General features: G+C 37.3%; 1 protein-coding gene across 3 annotated transcripts in view; it reads left to right on the top strand.

Moving 5' to 3' along the window:
* Window positions 1-13,746, top strand: part of Frmd3 (FERM domain containing 3) — a 197,013-nt gene that overhangs the window by 128,072 nt on the left and 55,195 nt on the right. For all 3 annotated transcript variants that reach the window (XM_055630140.1, XM_055630131.1, XM_055630149.1), the window contains one exon: window positions 9,425-9,512. In XM_055630140.1, coding sequence (XP_055486115.1) covers window positions 9,425-9,512 — 88 coding nt within the window. The remainder of the gene's footprint in view (window positions 1-9,424; window positions 9,513-13,746) is intronic.

Raw genomic sequence — 13,746 nt, 5'->3', positions numbered from 1 at the left:
AACAGCCCAACACCAGGTAGGAGAGTGAAAGTGTTAATGGGAGAGGGGTGAAGTTCTTTCTTAGCGGCTTCCTGCTTATCAGGGTCTTTGGGTTCCTTGAAGCCAGTCCACTTCTCATTTCAGGAGATCTCCATCTTCTTGTTTCACAACATCAGCTAGGAGCAGCAAGAGGGAAGCAGGAGCAGCATCATTCTTTCTCTCATTTCCACATTCTCTGGGCGCTAGCATTTATTATCTCTCCACAGTCCTCAGATTTAAACTATCTGCAGCTGCAGAGAGCTCATCTCAGAGCCCGCATTAGGCAAATAGTCTGCTGCTGTGGAACATCTGAATCAGTCTCATATCCCACACCTGAGACCAAAACAAAAACATGTTTATATCCACAAAATCCTCCTGCCTCTGCCTTCCAAAGAAATGTTTTGGAAATAGATACAAAATATTTACTACTCTTATGTTTTGAAAATAAATGTTGGGGTTCTTCTTCTTTCTGTGTGATACTGGGGATTGAACCTAAATCATCAAGCATGATAAGCAAGGGTTCTACTATGAAACTGTATCTGCAGCCCTTTTTTAACTTTTAATTTTAATCTGACTAAATTGTCCATTATAATCTAGAACTCTCTATATAATCCATGTGGGCATTGAACTTGTGATCATCTTGCTCAGCTTCCAGAGTAATTGGGATTCCAGGCCTATACCATAAGACTTAGATTTCATTATTCTGTTTTTCTTTCTTTCTTCTTTTCTTTCTCACGTTATCTTTTTTCTTCCCCTTTTCTTAGTAGAGGGTAGTTTTTAGGGACATTTAGGAACATATCAAAATTAAGAAGACTATAGAGAACTTGCCCATATGCTCACCTTCTGCTCCCATGCATGGTTATTCCTTTATATTAGGGGTATCCCTGTCTGGAGAGTAAGACTAATTACAATTAAGGAACCTAAATGAATGACACACTATAGTCAATCACACTATAATTAACATAAGGGATCATGCTGAGTATATATTCTATGTATTTACACAAGTATATTATTATATATAAATCCATCATTATGGGATCATATAAAATAATGTCTGTTTTTAAAATTATTCCTATCCGTAACAACTTCTAGAAGCTATCAATCATTTTACTTTGTCTGTGGTTTTGACTTTTCCAAAAATCATTGTTATAATTATAATCTGTAGCCTTTCATCCACTTAGTAATATACATTTTATATTTCTGCATTGTTTTACAGAATTTTCTGCAAAGTTTTCACATCCTCTGACATGTTTGTTTACTTACCGAACCTCATGTTCCCACCACCTCCTTCCTTGGGGGAGGGTTTATATCTGGAGGAAATTGCTAAACAATTTGATATGGCACTTCATTTACTGAAGTTGTTAATAGACCACAACAGCTCTGAAGGAGCCCTTGAGATCAGTGATATTTGTGTACACACACTCTACACTTTCTTAGCATACAGCCATATTGTAACTATTCAGCTCTGCTTTTTTAGGGATTAGAGTATATATAAAAGAAATTATAAATGAATTAGCCATAATCATGACTGAATGAGACTTTTTTGATTAAAATGTAGAGTCATGCTTGCCCACTAGACTGATTTTGCTGACTCGTGTTGTAAATATGTAAATGTTTGACTAGAATCAATTTCTACTTTACTCACCTGACTGTAGATCATTTAAGTCAGCAAAAGACACATTTGTTTTTTATATACAAAAAAAAATCTCCTTTTAGTTTATAAATATCATTAAGTTTGATGTACATAGGTCAAGTCCCAGATCAATTTAAAATAGCTTATTTGTGAAAAAGAGAGAGTGGGTTGACTTACCATTTCAGAGACTTTCAGTCCATGTCTTATTCAGAATTATATTGCTGTAAAGAGACACCATGACCACAGCAACTCTTATAAAAGAAAACATTTGATTCAGCCTGGATTATAAATTCAGAGGTTTAGTCCATTATAATCATGGTGGAAAGTATGGTGGCATGCAGACAAACATGGTGCTAGAGCATGTCTGAGAGTTCTTCATCTGATAAGCAGGCAGAGAGAGACACACTGGGCCTGGTGTGAGCATCTGAAACCCCAAAGCCCATCCTAGTAACAGGCTTCTTCCAATAAGGCCACACATAGTCCAGCAAGGTCACACCTCCTAATCCCTGTCAAATACTGCCAATCCCTGACCAAACATTCAAATCTGTAAGATTATGGAAGCCCTTTTATTCAAACCACTATAGTCCATTATAGTAGAGAGCTTATAGTGGAGTAGACTAGAACATCCAAAAGAGGGGTGAAAGAAAAAAAAGAAGTAGGGGAAGACAGAGCCAGACAGACAGAGATAGAGAGAGATTCATTGATTTCTTCCTTTCCATCTTGTTTTCTCTTTCTGACCCTGCTACATAGGATTGTGCATCTCACAATAGTTAACCCTTCCCAGCCTGCCTTTACAGACATACTAAGAAGTAAATCTTATCAATATCCTAGTATCTTCTCAGTCCAATCGGGTTGACAAATTAAGCTATTATTGATGGTCTGGGTAAGGTTTTCAACTGATTCACAGTCAAGGTAGGATTCCCCATTGTTTTTTTTTTTTTCACTTCTTCATCACCTAATGCCTTGAAAGATTTTTTTTCCCCCTAAGGATAGTGAGACATCTCAATTTGTAAAGGAATTTGCTGTTAGTCCTAACAACCTGACTTCATTTCTTGTAAGTAACAGTGGAAGGAAAGAACCAATTACTGCAAGTGTCTTCTGACCTCTCTACATGTTGTTGAATGCTCATGGCTATAAAGTACATTCATACATACATACATAATACAAGAATTTATCTAAGTGGTCATATCCATGAAACAGAAATTAATTCACTTGCTACTTTTTATTACTGAAAAAGCTATACAAACCATTCAGTGCTCTGAGCTGTTGAGAGGTCATTTGCCATAAGCAAAGTTCAGTGATAACCTGTTTCTATGCTTGAGAGGCACTTAGAGTCCACAGTAATAGTCATTATCATTATAGTCCTTGGGCTGCACTATAACCCAGATATATATACTCTGGGCCAAATAATAATTTTGTCATTTTAAACTAATGTTTCTTCCTCTAGGGTTCAAGCATCTTTGTAGCTTGGTGGTTTGGTTACACTGAGGCATGGCACCTCTGTAACATTTAATAGCAACATCTCTTTGAAAAAAATCTGAATCGTCACAATGCCTGCTTTGCCAATTCATCTTTTGCCTCCATTGGTATTACATATTAACTGCCATGTGTCATAGATTAAAAAAAAAAAAAAAACCAGAGCACAGAGAAATTACCTGATTCATGTAAGGGTATATAAATATGAAACTCTAACATGAGACTGAAGACCTGTGTTTCTATGTGTAGTGTTGTAAACTTTTTTTGCACTACTGCTTTCCCAAGGCCTTGGTGCTGCATGGCCTCAGTTTATCTTCACTCTCTTCTTATACCAGAGCTTCTGTCCATATTTGCCATGCTTTTTCTAATATTAGGCATGCAGATAGGAGCTTTCACTATATACCATCTCTCTAAGTGAAAGATTAGAAGTGACAAGCTGGGGACTTTCCTTTCCAGTTCAGATACAGAAAGATATGCCACACTGATTCCCTCTAACTCTAAATAAACAAATGAAGCATCAAAATTATAGTTTTTAGCTTATCTGAGATCTGAGGACAGATAAAATCTAGCATGTCATTGTTGTTGTTGATGTTGCTGCTGCTGCTCTTGTTATTGTCATACTCCTCAAAGAATGGAGAATGTTAGAAAGGAGAGGAGCATGCCACAAATAGAAGTAACAACAAGTAGCCAAACATTTAACCTTCAGGACAATTCAATTATTTCTCTCTCAAATACCACATATACCAGCTAGGGTAAGACACATTCTGCCCATGGTGAGACTGGGACAATAGGGAAGAAAATGATTTTACAATGCCCAAATTGTCAGTAATAGGCCTGAAGAGCACAGGAGTTTCCCTACTGACCTCAGATTCTACAGTCAAACTGTAAACTCTCTCTGGAGTCTTATGAACAGTAAAACCCAGCAGGTCTTAAGAGAATGCCCAAACAGTTGAAACCAAATGTGAGGAAATTTTAAAATTGCAGCAATATAGCATGGCAAATTCCAAACCAAGTTGCAGCAAAGTCTAACTCAAATAGATAATTACACTGCTGAACATGAAAATGTACTGTTAGTCTTCTTCTTGGTAAGTTTAATTCTGGAGCTTCTCTGTCCAAACGGAGAACTCCTTCTTCTGGAACTACTAGTGTCAAGTTGACACTATACATAGAAACACAGGTCTTCAGTCTCATGTTAGAGTTTCATATTTATATACCCTTACATGAATCAGGTAATTTCTCTGTGCTCTGTTTTTTTATCTATGACACATGGAAGTTAATATGTAATACCAGTGGAGGCAAAAGATGAATTGGCAGAACCAAACCCACTGCTTTTTCTGCTTGTTGTAGTTTATAGTCAATTCAGTTACGGCTAGTAATTGTAATTGTCTACATCACATTATAAATTAGAGGTGACTCATAAACATTTTTTCTTGGGTGCTACATGTCTTTATATTGTCTGCAAAGACAATATAATACTAAAATAAGACCAATATGAGAGAGACTGTTCCTTATTACCTAAAGTTGTCAGGACATGTAATATAAGAATGAAAGTATAGCTAATACACATGATTATTCAACCTCAGTAAAATTAGTAGAATCTTAAGAGAATTATCTCTGTCTCTCAAGGGAAAAAATGCAACTAATCTTCGGTCTTTCTTTTCACTAGAGAAACTTTATTTTGCAGATCTCTGTGGCCACACTTAAAATTCTTCCAGAAACAAATGTCCAATGTGAGACTGAAAGAACAGAATTTAATTACTTACTGTGAAAGCAAATTATTAAATGACCTTTTCCTCAATAATTTGGGGGTTTCAGGAGCTAAGTTAATTGAATAGTCTTCCCTTTGCTGCTATGACTCTATCCTCTTGCCTTCTCCAACATTTGCACTGAGCATTTTTTCTGTATGAATTTATCAACTAAATTCATTTGAATGCTTAGTTAGCAGAAGTCTGCACACAAACCCAAGCTAGTAAAACTGACATAAGGATTTATATTTTATCAGTGATCTTTTTCTTTGCTGTTTCTAAACATTCTAACTGACACTTCCCTTTAGTAGGTTTTCTGAGGTAACAATGGAGCAAATGCTAAATCCAAGGGGAAGAAAATGGGAAAAATTAAGCCTAATCCTCATGTGAAACCACAAAATAACCTAAATAATCAGAACAATTGATCAACATTAACAAAGCTGAGGACATTCCACTACCTGACTGAAGAATATACAATCAAGCATCATAATTTTGGCAGAAAACAGACATAAAAACAATGAACCAGAATAGAAAGTCCAAAAATGATTTGATGCACTTACAGCCAATGATATGGAGCAAAGAGCCAAAAGCAAATGGTAGGGGAAAAAAGGATTGTCTTATCAACCAATGTTGGCAAAAGCATTTATCATTATACAAAAGAGTAAAATTACATCCATGTATTTCACTATTGTCCTAGTAAGGGTTACAGTTGCAATGATAAAACACCATGATCAAGAGCAAACTGGGGAGGAAAGGGATTATTTGGTTTATGCTTCATCATCACTGTTCATCATAAATAGAAGCCAGGATAGGAACTCAAACAGAGCAGAAAAAAAAAAAAAAAAGAAAAAACAAAAAACAACAACAAACAGGAGCTGATGTAGAGGCCATGGAGGAGTGCTGATTACTGACTTGCTCCTGTGACTTTCTCAGCCTATGTTATTATAGAACACAAGACTATCAACCCATCAATGGCCCCACCCACAATGGGATGAGCCTTCCCACATTAAAAACAAATTGCAGACCAATCCTATAAAAGCATTTTCTTACTTGAGGCATCATCCCATCTGATGACACTAGCTTGTGTCAAGTTGACATAAAAGTAGCCAACTAGTTGAATGCCAACTCAAAATACATTATATTTAAATTTAAGTCATGATACCATGATACACATGAACTTTAATACTTTACTTTTATCTTCAGTTTTCTCCCTTTTAAAACCTATAGAAACAAGTATTCAGTACTTATCAGTGTACTCAGGTTTTTTGGCTCTTGGATCCCATTCTCTATGTATTACTGCTTTTGACTTATTTTTATGGCTATACAGTATTCCGTCCTATATCTCCTCTACTATTAATAGACAAACATTTGCATTGTTTTCTCTACTTTTTTATTACAAATACCACTAAGTAAAACTTTTAAATATTTCTTGGAATAATATGTATGATTGTGTTACATGTGTAACTATGAGTAGAATTGCTATAATTTACCATAAACATAGTACATTTTAGCAAAACGTCCCAAAATATGTTTCCTTATTTATTATACCAACTTGCTTTTCTCATAAGCATAGGAAATTTGTTTCTTTTGTGCACCTAGTTTTTCTCAGTCCTTTTATTTAGGTTTAGCATACCCAGACATGTTAATGGGTTATTATAATTTTAAGTTGTTTTGTTTACTGTAAAGAGGTTAAGCAAACTTTCAAACGGTTGTTGACTGTTTATACTGCCTACTTGTTAAGTGTCTGTAAAGACTTTTGTCCATTTTCTTCTTGTCCATTATCTGTATTTTTTTAAATGCTGTTTGTTGATTGTTCAGAGTTTTCAAGGTATTCTACATACTAGTACTTTTTTGGTTGGCCATATTGCTGATCTTTTCTCTCATACTCTGACTTGCCTTTTTATATCTTGGAGAATGTACTCTGATTATCAGAGATCCATGAGTTTAATTATAAATCCTCCGGAGTATGGCAGCCCTGGAACTCTGCTGTCTTGTGGTATTAAGTTTGGTGAATAGAAATTAGATATCTATGAGACACTGAAAGGATAGAGACTTAGTCACAAAAATACTATGTAGGAAAGGAAAAGTTAGTCACCTTCCATTTTAGACTATTTTCTTTACTTCAAAACACTAGAGGCTGGGCACTATATTTAGAAATAGATGCATTTAGCTCCCACTGTTACAGATTCAAGAGCATGGCATCATCATATGTTCAGCTCTGGATGTACTGTAGGATTACAGATGGCAATGTGAATGCTTGTGTGGGAGTGCAAATGAGCATAGCAAGAAGCCAGCCATTCAAGGACTAGGCTCTCTGTCTCTGTCTCTCTCTGTCTGTCTCTGTCTCTCTGTCTCTGTCTCTCTCTGTGTGTGTGTGCGTGTGTGTGCATTTCTTTGTGTGAGTACAGGTGCATGCTTTCAGAGTGGCACAGAGTAGTGCGGAGACATTGGATGACTCTACTTGCCTTCCACATTATTTGAGGCAGAGACTTCTTTTCACAGCTATCTGTGACATTTTCCAGGGATTCTCTTCTCTCCAACTTCCATGTTGCAATAAGTGCACACTATTGTGTCTGTCTTTTACAGAGGTCCTGTGAATTCAAGCCCATGTTTTCATTCTTGAACAAGTACTTTATATACTAAGCCATCACCCTAACCCTTGTATTATTCTATTTCTAACACCACTCTCTCACATAAATTAACTGGTTTGCCGTGAAACCTACAATCATCCTTTTGTGGGCAGCATCCCTACTAATGTTTGCACTTGGCCACATCTCTCAAAGAGCCTATCTGTCAATTTACCATCCTAGGAGCAAGCATATAGCACATGAAATGCTGAAGGATGAAGTAAACTGTAACCTTTATTATATGGATTAGAAAAGAAAGGTGGACTAAGGACAACAACTGAAATTCTACAAAAAAAAAATCCTGTATGTCTTTAAATACATACTTTTATGGACTGGAGGGATGCCCCAGTAATGGTTAAGAGCATTTGCAGCTCTTCCAGAGGGCCCAGGTCAATTTTCACCACTCACATGGCAGCTCACAACCATCTGTAACTCTGGTCTCACAATATCTAATAACCCCTTCTGGCCTTCTGGAGCACTAGGCATGTTCATGTGATACACGGACATACATGCAAGCACAACACCCACACACATAAAATAAATAAATAAATATTTAAAGTAAAAATAAAATAAAAATGTGCTGACACTTTCATCTTCATAAAAGTGGCCATCTTCATACAGCAGAAGATATCTAACCAGTTTGTGGTAGAGTGAGAGCCTTTAAACTAAGATAAAAGTATGAGCCCAAACAGGCACTAGCCTAAAACTTTAGGAGGCAAAGGTACACATTGGTTTTGATCTAGGTGCCCCATGAATTCTCTCCAAGTTACTAAGTCTGAAGTTTTACAATGAAGGCTGTCAGAATATGTTGTTACTTAACAACATTATGAATAGCACAGCTTCATCAACTTTCTCCTAATACAAGTGGGAGTGTGTGTGCTAGAGAGACAAAGACAGTAAGACACGCACAAAGATCAAGGAAAGAGAGGTTGAACTAAAGAGCCTACACAACATGCACTATGATATGGATATTCTGCAGACATACTGAAGCAAAACTTCAATATAGTAAAAGCAAAGGAAGAACCTGAAATGCTTCAGGGAAAAAGCATATTGAACATAATTTTAATTAAAGTAATGATGAATCCTTTAGTATTTTGAAGGAATTGAGAGTGGCAATCTATCTATGTGGAGAACCTTGCATGCAGTTAGATTTAATGGCAAAATATGGTTTTGTAATTATGATATCAAATAGCTTTCATTTTCCATAGCATACTTTTCTTGTTTGAGAATGGTTTGTATTCTCTGTGGTACATGTAAGATATTCATGTTATGCAAAGCTGGATAATTGAAATATCACGTAATCTCAGTGAACAAATCAGTCAGCCCTTCATGAATCTGTATTTACTCACCCCCTTTTTTTGAAGTTTGTTTACCAATATAGGGGAAGGTTCTAGAACTAATATTTGAGGTTTTTCTCTAATGATCCAGGTTCTTTGTAGAATTTTTTATACATTTTTGTACCCAAAATGTTCTGTGCCAGACTCTGGGAAGAGAGAGAAGATTGCCCACTTTCTGTTCTGACAAGAAATTTTATTTATCCTGAATAATCTTTTAAAATACACAGTAAAGAAGTGATTGCAAATTTTGTTTTCTATTTACACTTACTTTGTGAGGACATCCTTACTGGTAATCTGACAATATTGATTAAGTGTATACTCACTGGAGTGCTGAGAATATACAGCAGTATATTTTTGATAATTAGCTATGGAATGTGACATTTGTAAAAGTCTCTTCATAGTGAGAAATACTGATAGTTGGACCCAGTACTATTGATGTAAGGATCTGTACTTTATATTTAACTTATAAAATAATATTTGATTGATTAAAGGGGCTTATTTCTATTGATTGTGTTTCACTTGAATTTTCTAATGTTTTTTTTTTTGTGTGTGTGTGTGTGTGTGTGTGTGTGTGTGGTGTCATTTTAGAGGTCAGAGCCCAGCGATTGCTGAATTCAACTTACTCCTGAAAGCTCATACACTGGAAACTTATGGGGTGGATCCTCACCCATGCAAGGTAACTGCCTTACACAACAGAAATCATCACAATAAAATCATCATTTTGTCCAAAAGAAAATTTTTGGCATGTAGGCATGACAGAATACCCTGAGGAGATTTATATAGCTATAGCACAACAGCGAGAAGTAGGCTATGGTCACATATTTTTTCACATGATTAGGGTCTGTGCTAGAGACCTAGGAATGTTCACTAATAGCTTTAGAGTAGCCACATTTTCCCAAATTACTATGCACAGATTTATTCATCTAATGGTTGATTTACCTCAGAAACTGAGACTCTTCAAGCAAGTTTCCTTTCAAAGGCCTTTACCAACAAAAATGTAGGCTTGAAGCCATCCTTTACAGATTTTCTTTCAAGCTCATCTCTATACTTTGTGCCCACCTAACCACAGTGTCACTGCGCACCATAGGCCCCATGGATAGACCAGGCTAGGACTCAAGTAAGCAAACTTTATTGTTGTAATTTCTGTCTTCTATTCCAGACTCTCCAGATTACTTTTTTTTTTTTTTTTTTTTTTTTTTTTTTTTGAGACAGGGTTTCTCCATGGAGCCTGGGCTGTCCCAGACTCACTTTGTAGACCAGGCTTGCCTGGAACTCACAGAGATTTACCTGTTTCTTCCAGAGTGCTGGGATTACAGGCATGCACCACTGTGCCGGCTTCAGATTTATTTACTCTGAGTACTGTAGCAGTCTGCACACAGGAATCCTTCCTTCTATCCCACTTTCATTTCCTGGGAACTTTACATTTTGGTGCAGACCCAGTGTACTCCTAGTTTATTTCTGCAGCTCTTTCAACCTTTCTTCCAGCGGATCTCTGTTTCTTAGTGATATCTACCTACACACAGAAGCAGTCTCTATTACATACCCCACAGGCACTGCCCATGGCTAGGATCCTGAGTGTAAAACAGAAAGCACAGAATGTAACACCCAGGCATCTCTACCAGAACTACTTCAAATATTATAGCTCCATATGCTTAGATTTCAACATAAAAACACAAATATGAACAAACAAGATAATATGCCTCTTCCAGAAGACTGCAACCATATTGCAACAGATCATGAAAAATTTAGCAATTTAGGTGAAATATTTGACAAGGACTTCAAAATAGCAATTACATTAATGCTTTAATGAAGATTGTAAAAACAGAAACAGATCAATGAGATCATGAGCACAACTCAAGACATGAAAGTAGAATTTGCCAAAGAAATAGAAACACACACACACACACACACACACACACACACAAATGGGACCTCATGAAAATGAAAAGCTTCTATAAAGCAAAGCACACTGTCATCAGAACAAAACAACAGCTACAGACTGGGAAAGGATTTTCACCAACCCTATGTCTGACAGAAGGCTAATATCCAGAATATATAAAGAACTCAAGAAGTTAAAAAGCAACAAATCAAGTAATTCAATTAAAAAATGGAGTATAGAGCCACACAGAAAATTCTCAATAGAGCGATATTGAATGGCAGAGAAACACCTAAAGAAATGCTCAGCATCCTAAGTCATCAGTGAAATGCAAATCAAAACGACCCTGAAATTTCACCTCACACCTGTCAGAAAGACAAATGGGATACTCATCAGGGAGGGAGAAAACAGGAAACAGAGACAGGAGCCCACCACTGACAGCCTCTGAAAGCCTCTATCCAGCAGGGTGTCAAAGCAGATGCTGAGACTCATAGGCAAACTGTGGGCAGAGTGTAGGGAATCCTATGAAAGAAGGGGGAGAGAGATGGACCTGGAGGGAACAGGAGCTCCACAAGGAGAACAACAAAAAAACTGGGCACAGGGCTCTTTTCTGAGACTGATATTCTAACCAAGGACCATGTATGGCGATAACTTAGAACCCCTGCACATATGTAGCCTATCCAAGTGGGTTTCCTAGTAATAGGAACAAGGACTATCTCTGACATAAACTCAATGGATGCCTCTTTGTTCACCTCCCCCTGATGGGGGAGCAGCCTTACCAGGCCACAGAGGAAGACATTGCAACCAGTCCTGATGAGACCTAAAGGACTAGGGTCAGATGGAAGGGGAGAAGGGTCTCCCCTATCAGTGGACTTGGAGAAGGGCATGGGAGGAGATGAGGGAGGAAGAGTAGATTTTGGAGGGGAAGAGGGAGGGGGCTACAGCTGGCATACAAAGTGAATGAACTGTAATTAATAAAAAATATAAATTAATATTAAAAAATAAAATACCATTATAAATAAAGTTGTCCTAAAAGACATCTATAAAACATTATACCCAAACACTAAAAAAAATAAAACACACTAAAAATCTTTCTTTTCAGTAGCTGATGCGCTTTAGCCAAAATTGACCATACATTAGTAAAAAAAAACAAGTCTCACTACTGAATGAAAATTACATCAAGAATGAAATTTAAACTTTTCAGAATTGAATGAAAATAAAAACACAAATGAAATCTATGAAACATAAGGCAGCTCTTTCTTTCTTTTCAGGAGATTGTAATTTAATTACAATGTTTGTTTCTTCCCTTTCCTCCCTCCACCCCCAATATGCCTCTTCCCCTCTCCTTCAAATTTATGGCTTCTCTTTTTTTAATAATTGTTATCACATACACACACACACACACACACACATATATATATATATATATATATATATATATATATATATATATATATACATATATTCTTACATATTCCTGATATACTTATGTATGTAGGTATAACCTTTTTATTACATGTAATGTTCTCTATATATAGGCTTTCATGGCTGACCTATTGGCATTTGGCGACCAATTCATGCATTCTTCCCTAGGGAAGACCTCTTCTTTTGTTTCCAGTTTCCTAAATTGCCATTTATTATTTGTGTAGAGTCAAGGAATTTTCTATGACCAGTCGGTCATGATATTTGTGTTGTCCTTGTTCGACTCACATTTGGACAGTCATACTGGGAAAGATTTTATGGGTATAGCTTCTGGTATTACCAGGAGACACAATCTCACAGCAAACTACCTGATTGTTTCTTAAAATACCGCACCCCACCCTTGCTTCCACAATATTCCCTTACTTTGTATACCCCCTCCCTGTAGTTCCCTCACTCCTCCCCTCCCAATCCTTCCCTTCCTCTTGCTTTTCCACGCATGCCCCTCCCCAGGTCCACTGATAGGGGAGGTCTTTTTTTCCTTCCTTCTGATCCTAGTCTTTTAGGTCTCATCAGGAGTGGCTACATTGTCTTCCTCTGTGGCCTGCTAAGGCTGCTTCCCCCTCAGGGGGAGGTGATCAAAGAGCAGACCAATCAGTTCATGTCAGAGACAGTCCCTGTTCCCATTACTATGGAACCCACTAGGACACTAAACTGTCATGGGCTACATCTGTGCAGAGGTTCTGGGTTATCTCCATGAATGGCCCTTGGTTGAAGTATTAGTCTCAGGGAAGACCCATGTGCCCAGATTTTTTGGATCTGTTGCTTTCCTTGTAGAGCTCCTGTCCCCTCCAGGTCTTACTAATTCCCACTTCTTTCATAAGATTCCCTGCAATCTCCTCAAAGGTTGGCCGTAAGTAGCAGCATCTGCTTTGATAGTCTGCAGGGCAGAGCCTTTCAGAGGCCCTCTGTGGTAGGCTCCTAACTTGTTCCCTGGTTTCTCCTTTTCTGGGCATTTTAGCCTGAGTTCTCCCTCTTGATTAGTTTCTTTAGGTGTACAGATTTTAGTAGGTTTATCCTATATTATGTGTATATGAATGAGTATATACCGTGCGTATCTTTCTGCTTCTGGGAAAGCACACTCAGGATGATCTGGTTGTGGTTTTTGTACTGGTCTCCATCTGTTAAAATTGAAGTTTCCTTGATGATAAGTGAAGGGAACACTTAATCTAGGTATAAGGGCAAACTTTTATAGATTCTCATTAGGTATTAGGCTGGCTTAGTAAATTAGTGGTTGTAAATTCTCCTCCAATAACCATGATTTCACTGGCACAGAGAAGTTAGCTAGGTTTCTAGTATGAGACATAGTTTCCCTCTTCTTGTGCAAGTCTTTAGTCCAATTATAAAGTTGTTAGTTGGGTTAGTGAGATAGTTCAGTGGTTAAGAGCTCTGGCTATGGTCCTGAGTTCAATTCCCAGCAAAATTCCAAGGAAGAAAGAAAGAAACAAAGGAAGGAAGGAAGGGAGAAAGAAAAGAAAGAAAGAAAGAAAGAAAGAAAGAAAGAAAGAAAGGAAGGAAGGAAGGAAGGAAGGAAGGAAGGAAGGAAGGAAGGAAG

Source organism: Psammomys obesus, unplaced genomic scaffold, assembly GCF_907164565.1.
Source record: "Psammomys obesus unplaced genomic scaffold, mPsaObe1.curated_primary_1811, whole genome shotgun sequence".
Classification (NCBI taxonomy): Eukaryota; Metazoa; Chordata; class Mammalia; order Rodentia; family Muridae; genus Psammomys; species Psammomys obesus.
Note: the sequence above shows the minus strand (reverse complement) of the source record. Positions and strands in the feature narration are given on the sequence as shown.